This window comes from Lissotriton vulgaris, chromosome 5 (assembly GCF_964263255.1).
Source record: "Lissotriton vulgaris chromosome 5, aLisVul1.2, whole genome shotgun sequence".
Classification (NCBI taxonomy): Eukaryota; Metazoa; Chordata; class Amphibia; order Caudata; family Salamandridae; genus Lissotriton; species Lissotriton vulgaris.
Genome location: NC_141693.1, coordinates 26,659,681 through 26,686,778, shown reverse-complemented (window position 1 = coordinate 26,686,778; position 27,098 = coordinate 26,659,681). Strand labels below are relative to the sequence as shown.

The 27,098-nt window shown below is 47.6% G+C and overlaps 1 protein-coding gene across 1 annotated transcript in view; it reads right to left on the bottom strand.

The window, feature by feature from the left end:
• Nucleotides 1–27,098, bottom strand: part of LOC147710040 (alpha-tubulin N-acetyltransferase 1-like) — a 162,019-nt gene that overhangs the window by 71,587 nt on the left and 63,334 nt on the right. Inside the window, exon 10 of the mRNA XM_086920706.1 lies at nt 6,014–6,129. Within this exon, the coding sequence (XP_086776832.1) occupies nt 6,014–6,129 (116 nt within the window). The remainder of the gene's footprint in view (nt 1–6,013; nt 6,130–27,098) is intronic.

The window sequence follows — 27,098 nt, the reverse complement described above, 5'->3', positions numbered from 1 at the left end:
GACCCGAAGCTCTACCTGAGAGCCTACAACATGACTCAAAGCTTTACCTGGGAGCCTACAGCCGGACCCGAAGCTCTACCTGAGAGCCTACAACATGAACCAAAGCTTTACCTGGGAGCCTACAGCCTGACCCGAAGCTCTACCTGAGAGCCTACAACATGAACCAAAGCTTTACCTGGGAGCCTACAGCCTGACCCGAAGCTCTACCTGAGAGCCTACAGCCTGACCCGAAGCTCTACCTGAGAGCCTACAACATGAACCAAAGCTTTAGCTGGGAGCCTACAGCCTGACCCGAAGCTCTACCTGAGAGCCTACAACATGAACCAAAGCTTTACCTGGGAGCCTACAGCCTGACCCGAAGCTCTACCTGAGAGCTACAACATGACTCAAAGCTTTACCTGGGAGCCTACAGCCGGACCCGAAGCTCTACCTGAGAGCTACAACATGACTCAAAGCTTTACCTGGGAGCCTACAGCCTGACCCGAAGCTCTACCTGAGAGCCTACAGCCTGACCCGAAGCTCTACCTGAGAGCTACAACATGAACCAAAGCTTTACCTGGGAGCCTACAGCCGGACCCGAAGCTCTACCTGAGAGCTACAACATGAACCAAAGCTCTACCTGGGAGCCTACAGCCTGACCCGAAGCTCTACCTGAGAGCCTACAACATGACTCAAAGCTTTACCTGGGAGCCTACAGCCGGACCCGAAGCTCTACCTGAGAGCCTACAACATGACTCAAAGCTTTACCTGGGAGCCTACAGCCGGACCCGAAGCTCTACCTGAGAGCCTACAACATGACTCAAAGCTTTACCTGGGAGCCTACAGCCTGACCCGAAGCTCTACCTGAGAGCCTACAACATGAACCAAAGCTTTACCTGGGAGCCTACAGCCGGACCCGAAGCTCTACCTGAGAGCCTACAACATGAACCAAAGCTTTACCTGGGAGCCTACAGCCGGACCCGAAGCTCTACCTGAGAGCTACAACATGAACCAAAGCTCTACCTGGGAGCCTACAGCCTGACCCGAAGCTCTACCTGAGAGCCTACAACATGAACCAAAGCTTTACCTGGGAGCCTACAGCCGGACCCGAAGCTCTACCTGAGAGCTACAACATGAACCAAAGCTCTACCTGGGAGCCTACAGCCTGACCCGAAGCTCTACCTGAGAGCTACAACATGACTCAAAGCTTTACCTGGGAGCCTACTGCCTGACCCGAAGCTCTACCTGAGAGCCTAGAACATGACTCAAAGCTTTACCTGGGAGCCTACAGCCTGACCCGAAGCTCTACCTGAGAGCCTACAACATGAACCAAAGCTTTACCTGGGAGCCTACAGCCTGACCCGAAGCTCTACCTGAGAGCCTACAACATGAACCAAAGCTTTACCTGGGAGCCTACAGCCGGACCCGAAGCTCTACCTGAGAGCTACAACATGAACCAAAGCTTTACCTGGGAGCCTACAGCCGGACCCGAAGCTCTACCTGAGAGCTACAACATGACTCAAAGCTTTACCTGGGAGCCTACAGCCGGACCCGAAGCTCTACCTGAGAGCTACAACATGACTCAAAGCTTTACCTGGGAGCCTACAGCCTGACCCGAAGCTCTACCTGAGAGCCTACAACATGAACCAAAGCTTTACCTGGGAGCCTACAGCCTGACCCGAAGCTCTACCTGAGAGCTACAACATGACTCAAAGCTTTACCTGGGAGCCTACAGCCGGACCCGAAGCTCTACCTGAGAGCTACAACATGAACCAAAGCTTTACCTGGGAGCCTACAGCCTGACCCGAAGCTCTACCTGAGAGCTACAACATGACTCAAAGCTTTACCTGGGAGCCTACAGCCTGACCCGAAGCTCTACCTGAGAGCCTACAACATGAACCAAAGCTTTACCTGGGAGCCTACAGCCGGACCCGAAGCTCTACCTGAGAGCTACAACATGACTCAAAGCTTTACCTGGGAGCCTACAGCCGGACCCGAAGCTCTACCTGAGAGCTACAACATGACTCAAAGCTTTACCTGGGAGCCTACAGCCTGACCCGAAGCTCTACCTGAGAGCCTACAACATGAACCAAAGCTTTACCTGGGAGCCTACAGCCTGACCCGAAGCTCTACCTGAGAGCCTACAACATGACTCAAAGCTTTACCTGGGAGCCTACAGCCGGACCCGAAGCTCTACCTGAGAGCCTACAACATGAACCAAAGCTTTACCTGGGAGCCTACAGCCGGACCCGAAGCTCTACCTGAGAGCTACAACATGAACCAAAGCTTTACCTGGGAGCCTACAGCCGGACCCAAAGCTCTACCTGAGAGCTACAACATGAACCAAAGCTTTACCTGGGAGCCTACAGCCGGACCCGAAGCTCTACCTGAGAGCTACAACATGACTCAAAGCTTTACCTGGGAGCCTACAGCCTGACCCGAAGCTCTCCCTGAGAGCCTACAACATGAACCAAAGCTTTACTGGAGCGGCCTAGGGGATGGATGATGTTGGTGGAGGGAGTCCACCTAGCGGCTTCCCGGCTAATCAAGCCGTGAGCGAACAGGTTGAGAAGAGCCGGGCCGGCTGAGTAGTCGGAAGGAGCTCAGATCAGTGGCTGTGCAGTCAACTGGGCTGAGCCTCACCTTTGGGCCCTGAAGCTGTGCCCGGTGTGTGCGGCCACCCAAACCTCCCGACTGGGGTGAGTGAACAAGGCAAGTCTGACATGAGACTAAAGCCCCATTTAGAAAAAGACACACGTGAGGCTGGCAGGACCCCCAAAGTAAAACGAAAACATTAGGTATAAAAATAACAGCCAGGTACCATGAGAATATATCTCAGGATTCTCCCCTAGGGGGACTTCATTGGGCCAGAGGAACTCTGAAAAATACAAAAGGCTTTTAAAGAAATTAGGGAATTTCCATCGAAATCAAAATAGTGAAACTCGCTCCCATGTGTGCGATCCCCAGAACTTCTTCCAAGTGCACTTCTTCATCTGTGAATTACTAGAGGAATCCATAACTTTTTATGTGGCATAAAAGCAATTAGGCAGCCTACTAAAGCAGACTTTATTGTTCAATTCCATTAGTTTAAATTATAAACTAAAAAATACACTTAAAATATAGGAATGTCCTTACACAAACTAGGAGACATTGGAAAACCTCTTTCACAAACCTTTTGTAAATGAAGTGAAAGAAAGGGAATACAGACAGTGCAGCCATATACCGTGCAACGTGCTTCACAGGAAAGTGACGCTGCACCTTTAACGGCTGAAAACCCTCCAGTGTCCCATCATGGCCTGTCGAGGGCAGTCACCTCCGCTCTGTTTTACGCTGCGAGAAAGGGATAGCAATGCAGATATAACATGAATTGCCTTTATCCCTTCCGCCAGGAGGAGCTGGGTTGCTTATGATTTAGATGACAATTCCGCAGAAGGGGAACTAGGACTACAGGTAAGAAGCCTTTCCTTCTCTTTCAGCGATCTCCACTGGTGATCACGGGCACTGAACACAACATCGAGCCGGGACCCTTCTGCAAAGGGCGATAAATGACAGAGATGTCTCAAAGAGGCCTGTCCAACTCTGAGATCGGCTCAATAATCTGAATTATCTCGCAAAGGGAAGTCTTACCCATAAGTCGTGATAGTATAATATTCAACACACATTGAGGGAAGGGCCATTGTACCGGGGTAAAGACTTTTTTAATGCCCTCGAGGGCAGGTGGAAGGATCAAAGAACACAGGATGCACAACTGCTTCCATTTGAAGGAGCAGGAGGCTCGTGTGGATGGACATTAAGCTTCTCGCAGAACGTCTACATTCTGATGGGAAATGTGAGTATGCGTACTGTAAGAGACTGGAGTATTTGATGAGGGGGGTGAGAACTCACTTTAAATAATAATCATAATCCTTCTCGGGGTGAACCACAAAAATGATTAAACCAACCAGGGCTCATTACGGCATTTATTGATTGCTTTAGTCAGTAACCACATCACACTTTGAAGGGTCTCGTTAGAGATATCCTTGAATACTCTGAAGACTACGGGTACCAAACATTGTAAAGTCTGAGATGTTTAGAACAAGAAACGACTCTGGAATCAGCAGAGGTGCTACAGTGTTTTGTAAGAGTTAAAAAAATAAACTTTGATCATGTTGGTTTGTGAGTGTACTATGCAATATAATACATTTCAAACTGTTTCACTAATAAACACAGTCAAATACTGTGAAGTGTACATCATCTTATGAAGCCTCCTTTGGATACGGTACAAAGGCTGGAGTGGTTACTTTGAGCTGGAAAAGCAAGATCTCTTTTTGACCTTGAGTGATCTTTTTCTCCACACATGATCCCTTTTTCCCCATGCTGAATCTCTTTTTGATCACATGATCCCTTTTTCTCCATACATGATCCCCTTTTCACCATGCTGAATCTCTTTTTGATCACACATGATCCCTTTTTCACCATGCATGATCTATTTTTGATCACATATGATCCCTTTTTCTCCACACATGATCCCTTTTTCACCATGTTGAATCTCTTTTTGATCACATATGATCCTTTTTCTCCACACATGATCCCTTTTTCACCATGCATGATTTCTTTTTGATCACATATGATCTCTTTTTCTGCACACATGATCCCTTTTTCTCCACACGTGATCCCTTTTACACCATGCTGAATCACTTTTTGATCACACATGATCCCTTTTTCACCACACATGATCCCTTTTTCACCACACATGATCCCTTTTTCACCATGCTGAATCTCTTTTTGATCACATATGATCCCTTTTTCACCATGCTGAATCTCTTTTTGATCACACATGATCCTTTTTCACCACACATGATCCCTTTTTCACCACACACCATGCTGAATCTCTTTTTGATCACACATGATCCCTTTTTCACCACACATGATCCCTTTTTCACCACACACCATGCTGAATCTCTTTTTGATCACACATAATCCCTTTTTCACCACACATATACCCTTTTTCACCATGCATGATCTCTTTTTGATCACATATGATCCCTTTTTCACCATGCTGAATCTCTTTTTGATCACACATGATCCTTTTTCACCACACATGATCCCTTTTTCACCACACACCATGCTGAATCTCTTTTTGATCACACATGATCCCTTTTTCACCACACATGATCCCTTTTTCACCACACATGATCCCGATTTCACCATGCATGATCTCTTTTTGATCACACATAATCCCTTTTTCACCACGCATGATCCCTTTTTCACCATGCATGATCTCTTTTTGATCACATATGATCCCTTTTTCTCCACACATGATCCCTTTTTCACCATGCTGAATCTCTTTTTGATCAAACATGATCCCTTTTTCACCACACATGATCCCGTTTTCACCATGCATGATCTCTTTTTGATCACACATAATCCCTTTTTCACCACGCATGATCCATTTTTCACCATGCATGATCTCTTTTTGATCACATATGATCCCTTTTTCTCCACACATGATCCCTTTTTCACCAAGCTGAATCTCTTTTTGATCAAACATGATCCCTTTTTCACCATGCATGATTCCTTTTTCACCATGCATGTCTTTTAGATCACACATGATCCCTTTTTCACCACGCATGATCCTTTTTCACCATGCATGATCTCTTTTTGATCACATATGATCCTTTTTCTGCACACACGATCCTTTTTCTCCACACATGATCCCTTTTTCACCATGCTGAATCTCTTTTTGATCACACATGATGCCTTTTTCACCACGCATGATCCCTTTTACACCATGCATGATCTCTTTTTGATCACACATAATCCCTTCTTCACCATGCATGATCTCTTTCTGATCACACATGATCTCTGTTTAACCATGTGTGACCTCTTTTTGATCACACATGATCTCTTTTTCACTATGCATCTCTTTCTCACATGTATGATCCCCTTTTCACCACGCATGATCTCGCTCTGATCACACATGATCTCTGTTTGACCATGAGTAACCTCCACTTATCTGTGGGTTAACCAGCTCGCGTGCCTGCTGTCCACTCACCTGCACCCGCAGTGCGGCCAGCTGCCCCTCCCGGGGATCCTGCCCGGGAGCCCAGGTTCCCATAGCGGCTGTAGCTGTTCCTGTACGCCATAAGGCCCTGCTCGAAGTTACTTCCACTATAAGAAAAAGAAAGAAACAGGGACGGGCGGGCGGGGAAAGAAGAAGGTGTGGAGAAGCAGGCGAGGGAGCAGGAAACATAGAGCAGGTTTGAAGAAAGGGGATGGAAAAAACAACAACAAAAAACAAATTAGGGTGATGGCAACCAAAGCGGATGGAGGGCGAGACAAGGATTGAAACGAGTAAAGAGGGAGAAAGAATGATGACATATTATGGGTGGACATTATGAAAACCTCACTTGACTAACCCTAAAAGTGAGGTGCCCTCGACGACAGCTGGTTCATCTTCACTACCTGGCCTCGACAGCCGCAGGAACCTATCGCAGCCCTCTCACACCGATGGGAGAAGGAAAGTAGCAAAACAGGCTTCACCAGGTTCTCTGCCCCTCAGAGGTGTGGCACAACCCTCTGCAGCACTGGACCTTGCAATTAAAGTCTGCAGTGTCTCTCAAGGCATGACCGTGCCCACGAGACGGGCAGAGCGGGTGAGCTCGCGGGCACTCTGTCCGGAGTGTGCCTTTTTCCTCCTCATGTATCTTATACAGAAGTAAAAACTGCACCAGTTGATGGTAATGTAATGAATCAAGACACACCTGAGAAAATTCCGCACCACCTCTGCACTACTCTTAATAAAGTCAAACATCCTAAGCCACTGTGGCCCACTACAAGTCCAAAGAAACACACACACCAACCATTGTTTCTATAAAATACTCACAACTGACAGTTGTAAAAACAACTTGACAAGGCACATTACGGAACCAAAAACTAAAAAACAAAAGAGCGCTAGTTCCTAAGAAAGAGCTGCAAACAGAACTCACACGCATCCAAAAGCTGCAAAGAAATGTTGCAACTAAGAGTTTGCAAGAGTGATGAAGAGCTCAACACATCATCCACACACTGCTGGGGGCCAGGCAGAGTATTCTCACAAAACCAGAAGTTGAAAAGATCCTGCAGAACCGAGCAGAATCAAGGTGGGGCATTCACACCCGATGAAGAGTTCAAAAGACTTGCACCGACCCAAAGACCCAAACACATATGATTTACATTGAAGGAAAACTGACAACGACCGTTCAACCTGGCGGAGTAGCAGGGGCTACTGAAATAAGCCGCTGGCCGCAATGATATACTCTTCAATTACGGTCATCGTCCGGCCCGCCCGGCCATGGATCCTTCGCATACGGCCCTGTCCACCTGGTATCCTACACATTGAGGCTCCATCCGGGGGGAGGATGGGGATGGACATATGTAATCTGTGAATATATCTACTACACTGTCCAGTCAACTGCTGTCTAGTTCTTAACAGTTATGTTGTCACTTGATTTTGTATCACGAATATAGCCTGACTGGGGATGTGTAGATATATTGCTTTTATTGGCTGCATTCTATGGCAGGCTTCTTTTTTTGCCCCCCTCGCTTTGATATGTCTCTCACTATGCACCATGTGTTCCTTTTAGGGATTGTACTGCTTGTATGATTATACATGTCCCGAAATAAAAACAAATAAAATCAATCAATCAATCAATCATAGCATTTGTATAGTGCGCTACTCACCCGGAAGAGTCTCAAGGCGCTTGGGGGAAGGGGTCCGCTACTGCTCGAACAGCCAGGTCTTGAGTTGTCTCCTGAAGGCGAGGTGGTCCTGGGTCAGCCGGAGGTGGATGGGGAGGGAGTTCCATGTTTTGGCCGCCAGGTAGGAGAAGGATCTGCCTCCGGCGGTGGCTCTTCGGATGCGTGGTACGGTTGGGAGGGCGAGGCTGGTAGACCGTAGCTGGCGGGTGGGCGTGTAGAAGGTCAGGCGGTCGTTGAGGTACTTGGGGGCCAGGTCGTGGAGAGACTTGTGTGCGTGGGTGAGGAGCCTGAACGTGATCCTCTTGTCAACGAGGAGCCAGTGCAGGTCCCTCAGGTGGCAGGAGATGTGGCTGCGTCGGGGGATGTCCAGAATGAGTCGGGCGGAGGCGTTCTGGATGCGTTGGAGTCTTTTCTGTAGCTTGGCTGTGGTTCCGGCGTAGAGGGTGTTTCCGTAGTCCAGTTGGCTGGTGACGAGGGCCTGGGTGACCGTCTTCCTGGTTTCGGTCGGGATCCATCGGAAGATCTTGCGAAGCATGCGAAGGGTGTGAAAGCATGATGAGGATACGGCGTTGACTTGTCTGGTCATCGAGAGGGAGGAGTCCAGGATGAAGCCCAGGTTGCGTGTGTGGTCTGTTGGCTTGGGGGCGGTGCCCAGGGCTGGGGGCCACCAGGAGTCGTTCCAGGCGGAGGGTGATGGTCCCAGGATGAGGACTTCGGTCTTGTCTGAGCTCAGTTTCAGGCGGCTGCTCTTCATCCACTCGGCGACGTCTTTCATCCCTTCGTGTAGGCTGGTTCTGGCGGTGTCGGGGTCTGGTTAGGGAGAGGATCAGCTGGGTGTCGTCGGCGTAGGAGATGATGTTGAGGTTGTGTTGGGGTGCGATGGCAGCTAGAGGTCTCATGTAGACGTTGAAGAGGGTGGGGCTGAGTGATGATCCTTGCGGGACTCCACAGATGACTTTGGTGGCCTCGGATCGAAACGGGGGGAGGCGGACTCTCTGTGTTCTTCCGGCGAGGAATGAGATGATCCACTTCCGTGCCTTCTCTTGGATGCCGGTGTTGTCGAGGCGTTGGAATAGGGTGCGGTGGCAGACAGTGTCGAATGCTGCGGAGAGGTCCAGGAGGATGAGTGCCGCTGTTTCCCCATTGTCGAGCAGGGCTCGGATGTCGTCGGTGGCTGCGATGAGGGCGGTCTCTGTACTGTGGTTGGCTCTGAAACCGGACTGCGAGGGGTCGAGGGATCCGTTTGTCTCGAGGAAGGCGGCAAGCTGTTTGTTGACGATCTTCTCGATGACTTTGGCGGGAAAAGGGAGGAGCGAGATGGGTCGGAGGTTTTTGAGGTCGGTGGGGTCCGCTGTTGGTTTCTTCAGTAGGGCGCTGAGCTCGGCATGCTTCCAGCTCTCCGGGAAGGTGGCGGTGTTGAAGGAGGTGTTGATGATGTCCCGGAGTTGGGGTGCGATGGTGGAGTCGACCTTGTTGAAGACGTGGTGGGGGCAGGGGTCGGTTGGAGAGTGGGAGTGGATGGTGTTCATCGTGCGGGCTGCGTCTTCGGTGGTCACCGTGGTCCAGGTGCGGAGGGTGGCGGTGGGGTTCGTTGGTTGGGTGTGTGGATGGTGCGCCGAAACTGTTGTGGATGTCGGCAATCTTGCGGTGAAAGAACGAGGCGAGGGAGTCGCAGAGATCTTGTGAAGGGGTGATGTCGTTGTTGTCGGTGCTGGGGTTGGAGAACTCCTTGACGATGCTGAAGAGTTCCTTGCTGTCGTGGGCGTTGTTGTCCAGTCGCTCCTTCAGTGATTTCTTCTTGGTGGTGCGGATGAGCTGGTGGTGCTTGCGGGTGGCGTGTTTGAGGGCGGTCATGTTGTCAGTGGTCCGGTCGTGGAGTCAGGCTTTCTCAAGGGTGCGGCAGGTCTTCCTGGAGTCCTTGAGTTCGTCGGTGAACCAGGGGGCTTTCTTGCTTCTGGGTCTGCTGGGAGGGTTCTTCAATGGTGCGAGGTCATCGGCGCAGGCGGTCAGCCACTGCGTGAAGTTGCGGGCTGCTTCGTTGGCGTCTGATGTGCTGGCAGGTGGGTTCTTGCTGAGGGAGGTGGTGACCTGGTCGGCGGTGATCTTGCTCCAGCTCCTGTGAGGAACCTGTTGCGGGTGGTGGTGGGTTGTGGTTTTTCTGAATCTGAAGTGGACGCAGCTGTGGTTGGTCCAGTGGAGTTCGGTGGAGTGGCGGAAGCTGATGTGCTTGCTGGATGAGAAGACGGGATCAAGCGTGTGGCCGGCGTAGTGGGTGGGGGTGTTGACCAGTTGCTTGAGGCCGAGGTTGGCGAGGTTGTCCAGCAGGGTGGCGGTGTTGCGGTCCTTGTTGTTCTCCAGGTGGAAGTTGAGGTCCCCTAGGAGGATGTAGTCGGCGGAGGGGAGGGCGTGTGGGCTGATAAAGTCTGTGATGTCTTCGCCGAATTGCGTGCGTGGTCCCGGGTGTCGGTAGATGAGGGTGCCTCTGAGGGTCGTCTTTGGGTCGGTGTGAATCTGGAAGTGGAGGTGTTCAACGTTGGCGAGGGTGTCATCGGCGTCGGTCGTGATGCGGATGGTGTTCTTGTGGACGATTTGCGATGCCTCCTCCGGTCTGGTTGACGCGGTCCCTCCTGATGATCTTGTATCCATCCGGGATGGCGATGGCGATGGCGGGGGCTGAGGAGGCGTTCATTCATGTTTCAGTGAGGAAGGCGATGTCTGGTGATGTTATGTCGAGGAGGTTCCAGAGTTATACGGCGTGTCTGTGGACGGAGCGGGTGTTGAGCAGGATGCACTTGAGGTCGCTGCTGGAGTTTGGCTTGGCGGGCGTGGTGCAGGTTCGGAGGCAGGAGAACTTGCAGGTTGTGCAGGTGAAGGGTCCGTGAATGCGTCTTGGGGCGGCTCGGCAGCAGGTGGGGTTTTGGCGGGCATTGAGTGCGTTGAGGGCCGCGTCGTTGTAGGTCTGTCGGGTCAACTTGCATCGCAGGGGACCAGGGGTCCTGGCACTGGGCACGGTCCAGGCACGGACGGGTGCAGACGGGCTTGCCTTTGGCGCGCCTTCGGCGCACAATCGGCGCGCCCGCTGCGCATACGTGCGGTCGCCATTTATGGCGAAGTGGGAGGGAGGAGCAGCTGGGAGGCGGGAGCGGGGAGGGCACAAAACGAAAAGGGGGCGTGGCCGCTTGGACGGCGGCTGAAGCGGGGAGCGGGGCGGGCAGGCACAAGGGGACTGAATAACAAGCAACAAAGATCGTTCAAATCGAGCCAGGAACTATAAAGAAACCTTACACTAAACTCCCACAGAGCATTCACACTAATCCAGGTGCTACGAAACCCACGCATCAGTAAGATAAAGCCCCAAATCACTTAACGGATAAGAATTCCTAAAGAACGAAGAGTTTAAAAGAAAGAGTAACACTTATTCCAGAGAGAAAAAGAGCATTCATGCCCCAGAAGGAGCTAAAAAGAGTAATAACAAACAACCAAAAACTGAAAAGGACATCCACCCGAACTAAAAGTTCCACTGAGCATTCACAAACAAACAACAGATACAAAGACCAGTAACATGAAAGGAAAATGCTACTTACCAGTATGCATCTGTTCTTGGCATGTAGGGCTGCAGAACCACACACTGTTGCATTAGATCACCATCTGGTGGTGGGCCCGGATGATTACACTTTGTTGTTGTCTTGGAAGAGTCTTTGTCTGCTAGGTGACTCCTCCCTTAGACTGTAGTGCGCATGGGCATCGACTCCATCCTCAGATTGTTTTCGCCATTGGGCAAATGATGGAGTTGTATGAGTACAGATAAGGATGACCATGTATTGTGTATCTCAATAAGATAATACTGGAACAGATATAGGTAGCCGGGGAGGCGGGTGGGTGTGTGTGGTTCTGCAGCCCTACATGCCAAGAACAGATGTATACTGGTAAGTAGCATTTCCCGTTTGAGGCATATGGGCTGCAGACCACTCACTGTTGCATAGATTGCACAGCAGTTTCTCCCTTAGCAGCGGTCACCCACATCTGTTGCAGTAGTTTGAAATAATGTCTTGAGTACAGCCTGGCCCACACTTGCTTGTTGTTTTGACTGCACATCTACACAGTAGTGTTTTGTAAATGTGTGCGGTGTAGACCATGTAGCTGCTTTGCAGATATCATCTAATGGTATGTTTCCTAAGAATGCCATAGATGCTCCTAACTTACGGGTAGAATGAGCCCTAGGAGGGATGGATAGAGTGTGTTTTGCTTTTTGGTAACAAATTTGGGTACACTTAACAATCCATCTAGCAATGCCTGATTTAGAAATAGGATTGCCTTTATGTGGAGGTGAAAAGGACACAAACAGTTGTTTAGTCTTATGAAAACTTTTTGTCCTATCGATGTAGTATAGAATTGCTCTTTTTACATCTAATGTGTGTAGAGCTCTTTCTGCAACCGTTTGGTGTTGTGGAAAAAATACTGGCAACTCAATAGAATGGTTGAGATGAAACGGTGAAATGACCTTTGGCAGAAAAGTTTGAGTTTGTTTTAAGAACAACTTTATTATGATGAAGTTGTATAAATGGTTCTTGAATTGCTAATGCCTGGATCTCACTCACTCTCCTTACTGAGGTAACTGCTACTAAAAAAGCAACTTTTCTTGTAAGAAACTGTAACTCACACTTATGCAATGGTTCAAAGGGTGGACCCCTAAGTCTTGTGAGAACAATATTTAAATTCCATACTGGAGAAGGTGGCATTCTGGGAGGAATTATTCGTTTAAGCGCTTCCATAAACGCTTTGATTGCAGGTACTCTAAATAATGACAAATGTTGTCTGTTTTGAAGATATGCTGCTATAGCAGCAAGATGTAATCTGTTTGAGGAGTACGCTAAATTAGATCTTTGTAGATGTAAAAGATAGCATATGATGTTTTGTATAGAAACATCTAATGGGTTAACGATGTTATTTGTGCAATAGACAACAAATCTTTTCCACTTTGCTGTATAGCATGCTCTAGTGGTAGGACTTCTTGCATCCTTAATGACATCCATACAATCAGGAGGTAAATTCAGATATCCAAATTCTAACCCCTTCGACGCTCATGACTAGCTCAGCTCATCATAAAGTACACCTCTTGTACGCTCATGACGAGCTGAGCTCGTCATGAACAATGGGAATCTGCATTCCTTAGCGCACAGCGGGAAAATGCGCCGCATCGATGCGGTTAAGACCTCAGGAGCCATATCGCTAGATTGAGCTGCATTGGGGCTGGATGCATGATCTCTCCATGGTTCTGTGTTAGTAGATGTGGGGAGAGTTTTAGTTTTTAATGTGGTACTACAGAGAGCTGTGGTAGCCTGGTGTACCATGGTTGTCTGGCCCACGTTGGTGCTATGAGAATTAACATGAGAGAATGTTGCCTTAGTTTGCGTACCACTAATGGAATTAGTGGGAGAGGTGGAAAAGCATACGCAAATTTGTTTGACCAGTTCATCCATACCGTATTGCCTTTGGATAATGGGTGTGGGTATCTGGAGGTGAAGCTTGGGCATTTGTAGTTGTGGTGTGTGGCAAACAGATCTATCTCTGGCTGTCCTCACCGCTGAAAAAATGGCTGAAGAACTTGAGGATGAAGCTCCCATTTGTGTATCTGTTGTCTCTGACGACTTAAAAGATCTGCTAATTGATTGTGAACTCCTGGTAGATGTTCTGCTAACAGAATTTTTTTTTGGAGGGATGGCCCATCTCCAAATGCTCTGCGCCAGCCGGGAGAGCTGTAGGGAGTGTGTCCCTCCTTGCTTTTGAATGTAATACATTGCTGTCATATTGTCCGTCCGGACTAGTACAGCTTTGTTTGATATGTTGGAACGATTTTAGAGCTTGAAAGATTGCTAGTAACTCCAGATAATTTATGTGGAGTACTTTTTGTTTAATTGTCCACGTACCTTGCACTGTGTGACTTTGTAAATGCGTTCCCCATCCAGTGAGAGATGCGTCTGTGGTCAGTATGATTTGTGGAACAGGTTCTATAAACGGCCGGCCCTGGGAAATGTTTTTGGTGTTCCACAGTTGCAGAGAGCGATGCCTTCAGTCGTCTACCACCACCAGATCTGTTATCTTTTGTTGAGCCTGATTCCACTGCCCTGCTAAGCATTCTTGTTTGGGGCGCATAGTCTTGCGTATGGCACTATGAAAATGCAAAATGCCATAATTCCTATTAGCTGCATGAACACTCAAGCTTGTAGTGAGTGTTGTGGCTGGAATTTTGTAATGAGATTCTGCATAGCTTGTATTCTTACTAAATTGGGGTACGCTATTGCTTTGGAAGTATCTTTTGTGGCACCTAGATACTGCTGAGATAGGGACGGTTGTAGATGGGACTTCTTTTGATTCACTGTAAACCCCAAGTTGTGCAGCCGGCAGATTGTCTGTTGCGTGTGCTGTACACATTGGTTGTATGACTTGGATTTTATTAACCAGTCATCAAGATATGGGAAGACATGAATGCTGTCCCTTCTTAAATGTGCTGCTACTACTGCTAGACACTTTGTGAACACTCGAGGTGCTGTTGTTACTCCGAAGGGGAGCACTTTGAATTAGTAGTGCTGACCTTCTAGTACGAACCGTAGGAACTTCCTGTGAGACTGATGAATGGAAATGTGAAAGTAGGCGTCCTTGAGGTCTAATGTTACAAGGAAGTCGCCTTTCTCTAACAACGGTAGAAACTGTTGTAATGTGACCATATGAAAATGGTCTGAATGTATGTACATGTTTAGGGGTCGTAGATCTAGAATTGGTCTGAGAGACCCATCCTTTTTGGGTATGAGAAAATAAAGGGAGTAAACCCCTGTGTTCTGATATTCCTTTGGTACTGGTTCTATTGCATTATTTTGCAGTAGTGATTCCACCTCTTGTCTTAATAGTAAGAGGTGTTCCTGTGACATGGGACGTTGTCTTGGTGGTATTGTTGGAGGGTTGGAAGGGAGCTCCAGGCAATAACCTGACTGAATTATTTGTCTCACCCACCTGTCTGTAGTGATGGAGTTCCAGACAGGTAGGAATTGTTGTAATCTTCCCCCGACTGGAGTGGAATGGTCTGGGGGATGGAAGGGAAGTCACTGTTGGGAGTAGAGGCGTTGCGATTGTTATTGTCTCTGCCCTTATTGTTGTTCCCTCTATACCCTCCTCTATAATATCCCTTACAGGACGAGGTTTGGTTGGGCGGTTTGTAAGTAGAAGAGGTGTTGTCAGTTTGGAAACCTTTAGAGGCGCCCCTATATGAGGAGCGACGAAAGGAAGGTCTATGGGCTTGCGTTTGTAAAGCTCCCATTGATTTTGCCGTATGGGTATCCTTCTTCATTTTTTCGAGTGCACTGTCTACATTTGGACCGAAAAGATGTTGTTGGTCAAACGGCTGGTTTATTATACTGGCTTGTACCTCTGGTTTGAACCCAGAGATTCGTATGCATGCATATCTGCGCAACAGTACCCCTTTATTCACTGCTCCAGATGCTGCGTCTGCAGTGTCTAGCGCGCATCTTATGGAGGTATTAGTTATAACTTTGCCCTCTTGTATCAAGTCAGCAGCCCTAGCCTTATATTGTTCTGGCAGGTGTTGCATGAGTGACTCGAACTCATCATAATGAGCTCTGTCATACCTCGCTAACAGAGCTTGAGTGTTAGTAATCCTCCATATATTAGCAGCTTGTGAGAGTGTGCGTTTCCCTGATGCATCTAAAAGCTTAGACTCTTTGTCAGGGGTGATGCATCCCCTGTTGTTTGCGAGTTGGCTCTTTTCCTCGCATTTGACACTACCAGTGAGTCTAGTGGCAATTGTCCCTTACTATACGCTGGATCCGAGGGAGCCGCTTTGTATTTCTTTTCCAGTCTGGGGTTTATTACCCTGGCCCTGACTGGGTCTTTAAATATTTCTGGTGCGTGTCTTACCACTCCATTAAGTATTGGAAGTGTGGTTGTGGTTTCATGTGATGTTAATAGTGTATCCATAAGAAAATCTTCTTCTATTGGATCTGTCTGCAAATCTACTCCATGGAAAGTAGCTGCTCTATGGATGAGTTGCGTGAACCCAATGGTGTCATCTGGTGGGGATGGAGTAGACGGGTATGCCTCGTCTTGTGGTAGATCTGGTGCATCCGGTGCATTATAGTCTTCCCATGGGTCACCTGATGGCCCAGCCATATCAGCTGGGTCATTAATATCATCTATTTCATTATAACTCCGCTGTGAGTACGTATCCCCATAATCACCGTCCTGTGGTATAAAGCTATGTGTGCTAGCTGGTGAATGTACAGGAGAAATATCTGCTGTTATTTCTACTTCTGGTGAAGGAAGTCTTGTAGGGGAAGTTTGAACATGCTTCTTTGGAGGAACAGGTGATGGTTTAGGACATTCCATTTTCCTTTTTTCAGGCAATGTGTACACATGTCCAGTCTTTGGATGAATTTTTAGAGTCTTTTGCCTTAGATCAGGTTGGAAAAGCTCTTCTATTGGTAATTTTGTTTTCGGCGCCGATTTCTCTTTTTTGGAGGCAACAGGTTTAGGTTTCATAGTGTCTAATATCTTTGGAACGGGTCTTGGTTTCGGTTCCGAATACTTTTCTTGCTTTTTCTTTGGATCTGTGCTTTTTGGATCCAAAGCTTTTGCTGCCGAGTGTTTAGACTTGTCTGCCTTTGGTGCCGAAGTGTGTTTCGGTATGGAAACTGCTTTTGGGTCCGCTTTTTTAGTTATCGGAGCCGTCTTTGTTTCGGTAACCTTGGTACTTCTTTCGGTGCCGAACTTGGTTTCGGAACCTCTTTTGGTGCCGAACTTGGTTTTGGTTCGATAACTCTCGGTATCGATGAGTGTTTCGGTGCCGGTGTTGACTTCGGATTAAGCACTTTCTGCTTTTCGGGACCGACAGACTGACTCGAGCCCGAGTCGACTGGAGGCTTTTTAATACTCTTCGCTGCCGAGCCTGAAGGCGGGGCGTCGGAAGGTTTCTATCGGTGTGCAACCGGACCCGAAGATGGGGGTGGAACCGAAGCCTGTCCCGGTATTGGGGGGTGGGGGGGTGAACAGGGTCGACGCTCTTACTTACGACCTGTTGACCAGCTGGAATAAGATCGTCATCTTCGGATCGATCCTCGGCTCCTGAAGCTGAGTCCTCTGCTTCCGAAGCGATGTTTTCTTGCTGTTCTTCGACGTCAATCTCGATTGGCGCTTCGTCTATGACGAGGTCTGGTGTCGACGATGAAGACTGCTCCATGGCTCTTCGAGCTCGACTGTCCCTGATTGTTTTCTTGGACCGGAATGACGCGCAGGTCTCACAGTCTCGACTCTTGTGCTCTGGGGACAGGCACAAGTTTCAAACCTCATGCAGGTCAGTGTGGGGAAACTTGTGTTCACACTGAAGGCACTTCTTGAATGGTGTTCTTTCCATGAGCCAAAGGCCCAATGGCGCAGTTGGGCCCAACGGCCCTGACGAGCGCTGGAATGGAGAAGTGGATCCTTTCTTCAACGCAGGCGATCGGAATCAGTGTCGAAGACGATATAGAAGTTGTAGATTGATTTATGGATTCGAAAAGAGATCGGTAGCAGGACCGAACGATGAACACATCCGAGCCCGATGGCGGGAAAAAAAACTATCTGAGGATGGAGTTGATGCCCATGCGCACTACGATCTAAGGGAGGAGTCACCTAGCAGACAAAGACCCTTCCAAGACAACAACAAAGTGTAATCATCCAGGACCACCACCAGATGGTGATCTAATGCAACAGTGTGTGGTCTGCAGCCCATATGCCTCGAACATGAGTTTTCTAAAGAACCACAAAGAGCATTCACATCCAGGCAAGAGTTACAAGGGGCATTCAGAGTGAACTAAGAGTACATTCTAGAGATACGAAGAGAAAGTATAGTAGACTGAGAGCTCCTGTGAACATTTACAGCCACTGGAGCATTCCCACTCAATGAAGACTTCAAAAGAAACACCTCCTCCGAGCAGCCACTCTGAACCTAGAGTTCAACACAGTTTGCATGCCTTAAGTGACATGAAGAGCAATAACAGGAAACTGAATCGAAAAACAGCCACACCCAGCCAAATACTCCAAACAACATACTCACCCAAGAGCAGCAAAGAACACACGTTCAACTGAGCTATGCAAAGAGCCCTTACACTCACCTGACTCATACTGTCCTGGGTACAACAAAGAGCTTTCACACTCAACTAAGCCCTCAGGCTTCAGGTCGATTAAATACGGTTCAGGAAACAACTCAATACCTTGTTGTTCACCCTGGCCTACAATTAGGTGCTTCTCTGCTTAACTATTTCCCTCTCAGACTCCCCAGCGCCAAGAGACCCTGTCAGTGCACGTGCGCTATACAAATACCCATGTAACATAACATAACTAAGTACTACAAAAAGCATTCACACTCCACTGAGTACTACCAAGAGCATTCACACTAACCTGAGTACTATATAGAGCATTCATACTCCCCTAAGTACTACAAAGAGCATTTACATTCAACTGAGTACTACATAGAGCATGTAGTACTCTCCTCGGTACTACAAAGAGCTTTCACACTCAACTGAGTATTACAAAGAACATTCACACTCTTCTGGGTTCTACAAAGAGCATTTACACTCAACTGAGTCCTTCAAAAGGCATTCGCACTCAACTGAGTACTAAAAAGGGCAACGCAACAAAGAGTTCAACAGAACATAGATAGCCAATCACAGACTACAACGAGCACTCATCAGATACAAAGAGCCTTCCCAAGCAACAAAGAGTTCTACAGAACATTCAAAGCCAATCACAGACTGCAACGAGCACCTATCAGATACAAAGAGCATTCCCAAGCAACAAAGAGTTCAACCGGACATTCACAGCCAATTACAGACTGCAACGAGCACCTATCAGATACAAAGAGCATTCCCAAGCAACAAAGAGTTCAACTGGACATTCAAAGCCAATCACAGACTGCAACGAGCACTCATCACATACAAAGAGCATTCCCAAGCAACAAAGGGTTCAACCGGACATTCACAGCCAATCACAGACTGCAACAAGCACTCATCAGATACAAAGAGCATTCCCAAGCAACAAAGAGTTCAACCGGCCATTCACAGCCAATCACAGACTGCAACGAGCACTCATCACATACAAAGAACATTCCCAAGCAACAAAGAGTTCAACCGGCCATTCACAGCCAATCACAGACTGCAACGAGCACTCATCAGATACAAAGCATTCCCAAGCAACAAAGAGTTCAACCGGCCATTCACAGCCAATCACAGACTGCAACGAGCACTCATCACATACAAAGAACATTCCCAAGCAACAAAGAGTTCAACCGGCCATTCACAGCCAATCACAGACTGCAACGAGCACTCATCACATACAAAGAACATTCCCAAGCAACAAAGAGTTCAACCGGCCATTCACAGCCAATCACAGACTGCAACGAGCACTCATCAGATACAAAGAGCCTTCCCAAGCAACAAAGAGTTCAACCGGCCATTCACAGCCAATCACAGACTACAACGAGCACTCATCAGATACAAAGAGCCTTCCCCAGCAACACAAAGTTCTACAGAACATTCACAGCCAATCACAGACTGCAACGAGCACTCATCAGATACAAAGAGCCTTCCCAAGCAACAAAGAGTTCAACCGGCCATTCACCGCCAATCACAGACTGCAACGAGCACTCATCAGATACAAAGAGCCTTCCCAAGCAACAAAGAGTTCTACAGAACATTCAAAGCCAATCACAGACTGCAACGAGCACTCATCAGATACAAAGAGCCTTCCCAAGCAACAAAGAGTTCTACAGAACATTCAAAGCCAATCACAGACTGCAACGAGCAACTATCAGATACAAAGAGCCTTCCCAAGCAACAAAGAGTTCTACAGAACATTCAAAGCCAATCACAGACTGCAACGAGCAACTATCAGATACAAAGAGCATTCCCAAGCAACAAAGAGTTCAACTGGACATTCACCGCCAATCACAGACTGCAACGAGCACTCATCACATACAAAGAACATTCCCAAGCAACAAAGAGTTCAACCGGCCATTCACAGCCAATCACAGACTGCAACGAGCACTCATCAGATACAAAGAGCATTCCCAAGCAACAAAGGGTTCAACAGAACATTCAAAGCCAATCACAGACTGCAACGAGCACTCATCAGATACAAAGAGCCTTCCCAAGCAACAAAGAGTTCTACAGAACATTCAAAGCCAATCACAGACTGCAACGAGCAACTATCAGATACAAAGAGCATTCCCAAGCAACAAAGAGTTCAACCGGCCATTCACAGACAATCACAGACTGCAACGAGCACCTATCAGATACAAAGAGCATTCCCAAGCAAAAAAGAGTTCAACTGGGCATTCACCGCCAATCACAGACTGCAACGAGCACTCATCAGATACAAAGAGCCTTCCCAAGCAACAAAGAGTTCTACAGAACATTCAAAGCCAATCACAGACTGCAACGAGCACTCATCACATACAAAGAACATTCCCAAGCAACAAAGAGTTCAACCGGCCATTCACAGACAGTCACAGACTGCAACGAGCACTCATCAGATACAAAGAGCCTTCCCAAGCAACAAAGAGTTCAACCGGACATTCACAGCCAATCACAGACTGCAACGAGCACTCATCCAAGCAAAGACCCAAAATAATATTCACAGGCTACAAAGAGTTCAACAGAACATTCACAGCCAATCAGAGACTGGAACAGGCACTCGTCCAAATTGCATTCCCACTCAACAAAAAGTTCAACAGAATATTCACTGTCAATCACAGACTGCAACGAGCTCTCATCCAAGGAACATTCACAATCACCAGAGAACTATGAAGAGCCTTCAGGACAAACAGGAGTTCCAAGAACATTCAGACTTAATGAAACAAGCATTGGCATAGCCAATAGGTCTCGCCTCTGGGATCTTATAAGTGTTTAGCCATGTAGCACATTACCCATCACATTACTCATTAAAGACATCAAAGTATGTCCTGAGTATCCATAGAATGTTGAGCATTTCTGTGTACCTGAGGAGTAGAGTTTTCAGGATATTGAAACCATAGTGTGAATACAGCCCCAGACTACCAAACTAACTGCAGTCTTAACGGCACTGACTATGTTCCTGCTGGAGAGAGTGTGTTGGTGTCAGAGTCATTTCCTGCACTTTTATAGATCCTTTTCGAGCACTGCCACTGGCACAAATTAAGCGCTGACTCAATGGCCCCTGTCTGTGATGGCTATTCGGATCAGACAGCCGAGAGGAATAATGGACGTTGAAGTTAGCCTTGGATTCAAACTTCTGCGCTGGATGTGACAGGGTAATCTATATACAGAGATAGTTCACTCCCTTCGCCCAAATCTGCTGACCATTGAGGGATCCCTCACTGAGCACAAAAGGATGTCTTGTGTAAAGGCAAGAGTCAATCCATACTTTTTTTTCCTACGGTAACCCTCCACCAGCACGGGCTCTTCCCCACAGAACAAACGTACCCAGCTTGAAACGAATGAGCCGCGGGTTACTCGTGGATCGCCTGTAGAAACACGTGAGCATGTGGAGCTTTCTTGCTGTCATTCACACGTGACCTAGCGACAAGTGGCGGTGTTGCGCAGCAGGCACGTTGACCGTTAATGCTATCATATGAGAATTCCATCTTGAACCTGCAGATTACAACACAGGTGTCCGCTGCATTAGAGGGCCCCTCCTACACTTCCCATGATGATGTGCAGGGCCTGGGGGCAGACACAGGAGTGTGCAGACAAAAACAAGGAAATGAGCCCTCCACGCTGTCCCAGTGTGTGCCTCGCATCCCCGCAGCAAGGGAAGGACAGCAGGAAATCCTGCGTTGTGAAATGTGTGGCAGAACACCCATAGCCACTGACGTTTATATTAAGCACATATCTCAACAACCTCTTGTTAAAAATAATAACCGCATTTTATCATTATTTGTTTATAGACTGGTGTTACAGTTTGTTCGTATTACAATCCACCCTTAGCAGGTATTACTACGATATACTTTCGAGACACATAGCATAGGCTTCCAAATAGAGCTGTCGGCAAGCCGCCATGCTAAAGAGCGCACGCTCGCACGTGTGTGGGGTTGTGTTAAGTGGTCACCTTTAAATTACACAACACTTTGCTTCCAGCTTGTTGTATTAATTCCTTCTTCGTTCTCTACCGTCACCCTACGTTCCTTGCCTCATACATGAAAGAACAATAACTGAAAATTGGCAGTGCGGTGGAAAACAGCTTGCTGTAATCCAAAACCTACAACTATCTATTTATCACAGGCCGTTTTAAAACGAGTGAGCACGGCAGTGCGGCGAACACGAACACGCTAATTAAAAAAACAGATGGTGACATGAACCTGAACAGATGGCGCACCTGCTCCTAATCGCAACCCGTGGGCTGATACATTTCCTGGGAAAGGTGGGACATGCACCCGCCTTTGCCCAATTGCGTGCAGTGTTTTTAGAAAGACGCACACAAAGCCCAATAGAAAAAAATGCACACAAAAAAAAACACACGCACAAGAGTGTGAAAAGTCCAGAGTGATTCCAAAAGGTCAGTTTCCTAGAGCAGCACATGCGCGCTGCGCTAGGCTCGACTTAAAAAGCACAGAGGATTCACACCAAAGGAAGAGTTCAAGAGAACAGTCAACCCAACATAGAACCAGCATTCAGACTCAACAGACAACTACGAGGAACATTCATTACGGACCAGAAATTCAAAGAATATTCACACGTAGAAAAAAACCAAAGAGGATTACATCCACAGAAGAGTTCAAGAGAACACTCAGTCAACCAAAAACTATACAGCATTCATACGCAATAAAGCACCGCAAAGAGCATCACACCCAACTGAAAAGTACAAAACAAATTCATGCTGAACCAAGAGTTCAAATAACAATTCAGTCCCGATCAAAAACTACAAAGAGCATTCACACCCAAAGTAGAGTTAAAACAAGCATTTACAATGCAATGGTCTCGGCATTCTTAAAGTTAGAGCTATTGGCATTGCTCATGACATTATTTTTATTTATGCTTTTGTTTTTAAAACATAAATAAATGGCATTGTCATTTACAATGCCTATAGCAGGTCATAAGCCTCCTTTTGTTGGAGTCTCCTGGCTGTCAGCAGTCAGGAGCCTCACACCTGATGCAAATGGAGCGGAGGGCTCTGTGCGTGTGTTTGGGGAGCTCTTTGCGTGTGTGTGGGGGGCTCTTGTGTGTGGGGGGCTCTTGTGTGTGGGGGGCTCTTGTGTGTGGGGGGCTCTTGTGTGTGGGGGGCTCTTGTGTGTGTGGGGGGCTCTTGCGTGTGTGTGGGGGGCTCTTGCGTGTGGGGGAATCTTGCGTGTGCGTGGGGGGCTCTTGTGTCTGTGGGGGGCTCTTGCGTGTGTGGGGGCTTTTGCGTGTGTGGGGGGCTCTTGCGTGTGTGTGGGGGGCTCTTGCGTGTGTGTGTGGGGGGGGGGCTCTTGCGTGTGTGTGGGGGGGCTCTTGCGTGTGTGTGTGGGGGGGCTCTTGTGTGGTGTGTGGGGGGGCTCTTGTGTGGTCTGTGTAGGGGGCTCTTGTGTGGTGTGTGTGTGGGCCTCGTGTGTGTGTGGGGGGCTCTTGTGTGTGTGTGGGGCACTTGTGTGGGTGTGTGTGTGTGCAAATGCAATACGTCTCGCATTTGCGACAGAGTAAGCTATTGGCATTGTAAATGACAATACCATATATTTATCTGTTTTCAAAACCAACACATAAATAAAAAGTTTGTCATTTACAATGCCAATAGCTCTAACTTTTCCGAAGGCGAAACCGTTGCATTGTAAATGCTTGTTTTCCCTTTGTTGATGAACTTGCCTGCTGGACTATTTGGAGCTGTCTGGTGGGAGACCAGACTTGAACTTTCCTGATTACAGCTCCATTCTCCTTGCCATCAACTTTTCCTTAGTGGTCTCCAACTTGATCCCTTTTCCCATGCTAAGTGAACTCTATGGAACCATCCTCCTGCTTTTGTTGTGGTAGCAAACTCAAACCTGAACCATCCTCTTGGTGGATTCTTTTATTCAGATATAGATTTAATTTGGCTAACTCTGTGGCTTTATACTCCGAGCTGTAAGACTCATGACTGAACTGCTTATAATGTGACTTATATGTACTGATTTTGGATCTTTATTACAATAACCTAATTATCTAAATGTGTCTGAGTCTTTTATTGTGTCTTAATATTTTTTCCATGGAAACTGTGCTAATAATTATCTGATGTCTAGTGCATGTCAGAGAGTGTTATAATCTGAGAATAATGTACTTAAACTTGATCACTACCTCTAACCGGCCGTAATCTTTAGTTTACTGAACCCCCACCCTGCCCCTCCCCCTCCCCACATTAGCGCCCCGCAGCACTCCCACCACAGGCTCCTACTGTTGGGTTGATAGGGAGATGTAATGTGATAACGAGGACTATTTTTCCCTGTTATTTATACCTATTTTGGTATACACTGCTTTAGCTCCCCAAACGTTTTTTTGTAAGATCAAGACCAGTTGGCAGAAGTTTATATGGTCTTATAAGAAAACCCAATCCCATTTAAAAATAACCAACTATACTACAAAAAAACTACAGGGTGTTTTCTGTATTTTTTTTTTTGGTCTGGTGGGCTAGTTTCTACTGTTGATTTTCCAGATGTTACCACAAATATTGCCTGCTAAAAGCACAAATGCATATAGCCTCCCATACTTTGCAAAACAGAAATGCAACGTGTCCGTAGCGTACAATTCCAAAACTGCCCCAGTTTTCAAATGGGAATCAGTTTTCCAGCTATCTGACTATCTATTTGGGACCACTTTTATTTGCAGCCCTTATCTGTTTTCTGTCCTAGTCACCCTCGCTAATAACAACACCTGAGAGGGAGACCTCGGCCTTCTGCTGCTCTGGTCGCTGTCTGATATGACGAATGGGCGCGCGCAGCAATGAATGTCAGCGCCTGGGGCGCAGCAGGTGACCCTGAGTCTGAGACCGGCCCTGGCCTCTGCTGGCTCTGCCCATTCACTATTTGTTGATGGTTTATGAGAGGGGCGATCTGCTAACATCGCCGCACCTTTCGCCACGGGGGGAGATGAAATAAAAATAGACTTGTCGACTCTCCTAGTTTAAGCTACCCATGATGTCACTCAGCGATTAAGCATGCTAAGCAAAAATATTTCTTGAGTAACATTTGTAGTAAAATGAGGCATTACATCATGCCATTGGGCCTATATGAAAGACTTTCATCCTGCTATAAACATGGACAAAGTACAATAAAATCTCTATTATCGCTGCGCAGGGAAGAAATGACTTGATCTCACTTGCGATTAATGTTGTCCTTCATCGCTTTCAAATATGTTTATAACACATTATTTTTTGTTTATATGTTATTGCCATGTTACTTGTGCATACAATGTTTCGTTACTTCATATTCTTTCATCTCTATTTTCCTCTTAGTCGCCATTATTTTTGTTTTTTATTTGAACTCCTGCTTCCTATGAAGCAAACGGTAAATAATGTCCTATTTGTTATATGTATGCATTCTGATTTGTGCTGAAAGTGGTGGACACATGCTGATAAATGTGTAACTATCCACGTTCTGTAAAGTGTTCTAATGCACTCTTTGCCTAGATAGAAATCTTTTTTAACCTAAACAAGTAACTAAGCTTGCCACGTGGGGCATGGGTCTAACGGTAATTTAACCCCAGTTTGATTAAATAAATAAGTAAATTATAACATAGTATAAGAGAATACCTTTGTAAACCAGTAGGGTCGATAAATATATTTTGTTCAGTATAAAATTGCTGCGTATTGAGCAAAAGGGCAATTGGATGGGAATGGTGAAATGTGCAGCAGACATTCATGCAACTCCTTTCATTTCTGAAATCACCTCGATCTTATTGAGGATCAGACTTCATTCTAGAAAAGAGAGAAAAGATGTTCCTGCATTAGCATCCCCCTGGACAGTCTCACACGCTGTCATTACGGGAACTGCACTTGTGTGTGCCACGGCCTGGCGAGATCTGTATTTTAATAATGGTCAGTTTCATAGTTTGTATCGCTAAGAAGTTGCCTGATTTCTCTTAGACAACCCTAGCCACCAGTATTGGGTGTGTGAGAACTGGTGTGAGGCAAGGTTTCAGCAACCAAAGCACTAAGCCAGCATCATAATAAGTTGATCATCCGCGCCTGGACTGAACAAGCTTTTATACCCAACGAGCTGCAAGCGAAACCTAACGTGGGGCGGGACTGAGAAAACGAAACCTATCGTGGGGCGGGACTTCCGTTTTGTGAAGCCCGCGCCCACGGAGTGCCTGGAGGAGCACCGAGGGAGAGCCCCGCGGTCGGAGGGCCTTTGACCGGTGAGCGGAGCGGAGGGGGGGGGGGGGAGAGAGAGAATGCCTGTATGTCTGCGTGTCCGGAGGGCCTTTGACCGGTGAGCGGAGCGGAGCAGGGGGGGGGGGGGGGGGGGGGGAGAATGCCTGTATGTCTGCGTGTGTGTGTGCGCGACGGCGGAGGGGTGGGGGGCGGGGTGCGACGGCGGAGGGGAGGGGTGCGACAACGGAGGGGTGGGGGGGATGCTCGGTGCACGTGTGTGTGTGTGTGTGTGTGTATGCATGCGACGCTGGGTTCGCTGTATGTGTGGGTGCGTGCGTGCATGAGCGCTCGTGTGTGTCTGTCGCTGTTTCTGCGCATGCGCGTGTGGTGTAGCTGCTTCCCAGGAGACAGCAGCTGAGCGCGTTCGCGAGCGCGTGGCCAGCGGAAATCGCCTCCAGAGAGGCAAAGCGCGCGACAGACCCTGTCTCCTGGGAAGCATCGTCCCTGACATAAGATCTCGGCGGAGACGCGCTTACGCGCGTCTTTTAGCCGAGACCTAAAGAACACTCAGAATCAACAAAAAACTGCAAGAAACACTCACATCCAAGCAAGAGATCCAAAAATATTCACACCCAACTGAGCACTACGAAGAGCCTTCATACGGAGCCAAAAGACCCCCAGATTACTCACAATGAATCAAGAGGCATGAGGAGCTCTAACACCCAAGCGAAAATTCCAAACAAATGCTAGTAACCCCAGTGCATGCCCGTATGAAGGGGTTGTAGGGTCCCAGTGACATGGCGCAAGTGGAAGGCAAAGGGCAGGTCTCATACCTTTGTACCTAAATCAACCCTTCTGGCCTCACAGAATGTGTTTGAATAAGGATCCCTATTATTTAGAAAAGGGCCACATTCCAGTCGATGGAGCTCGAGTATCGAACCCACAGCAGGAGAAAGAGAGCGCAGAACATGAGTTTGTTCATAACCCTCCAGAATCAAACATGACTGCTGCGGAAAGAGGTATCCAGTAATGTTTAACGTTTCTAGAACGCATTTTATCCAACA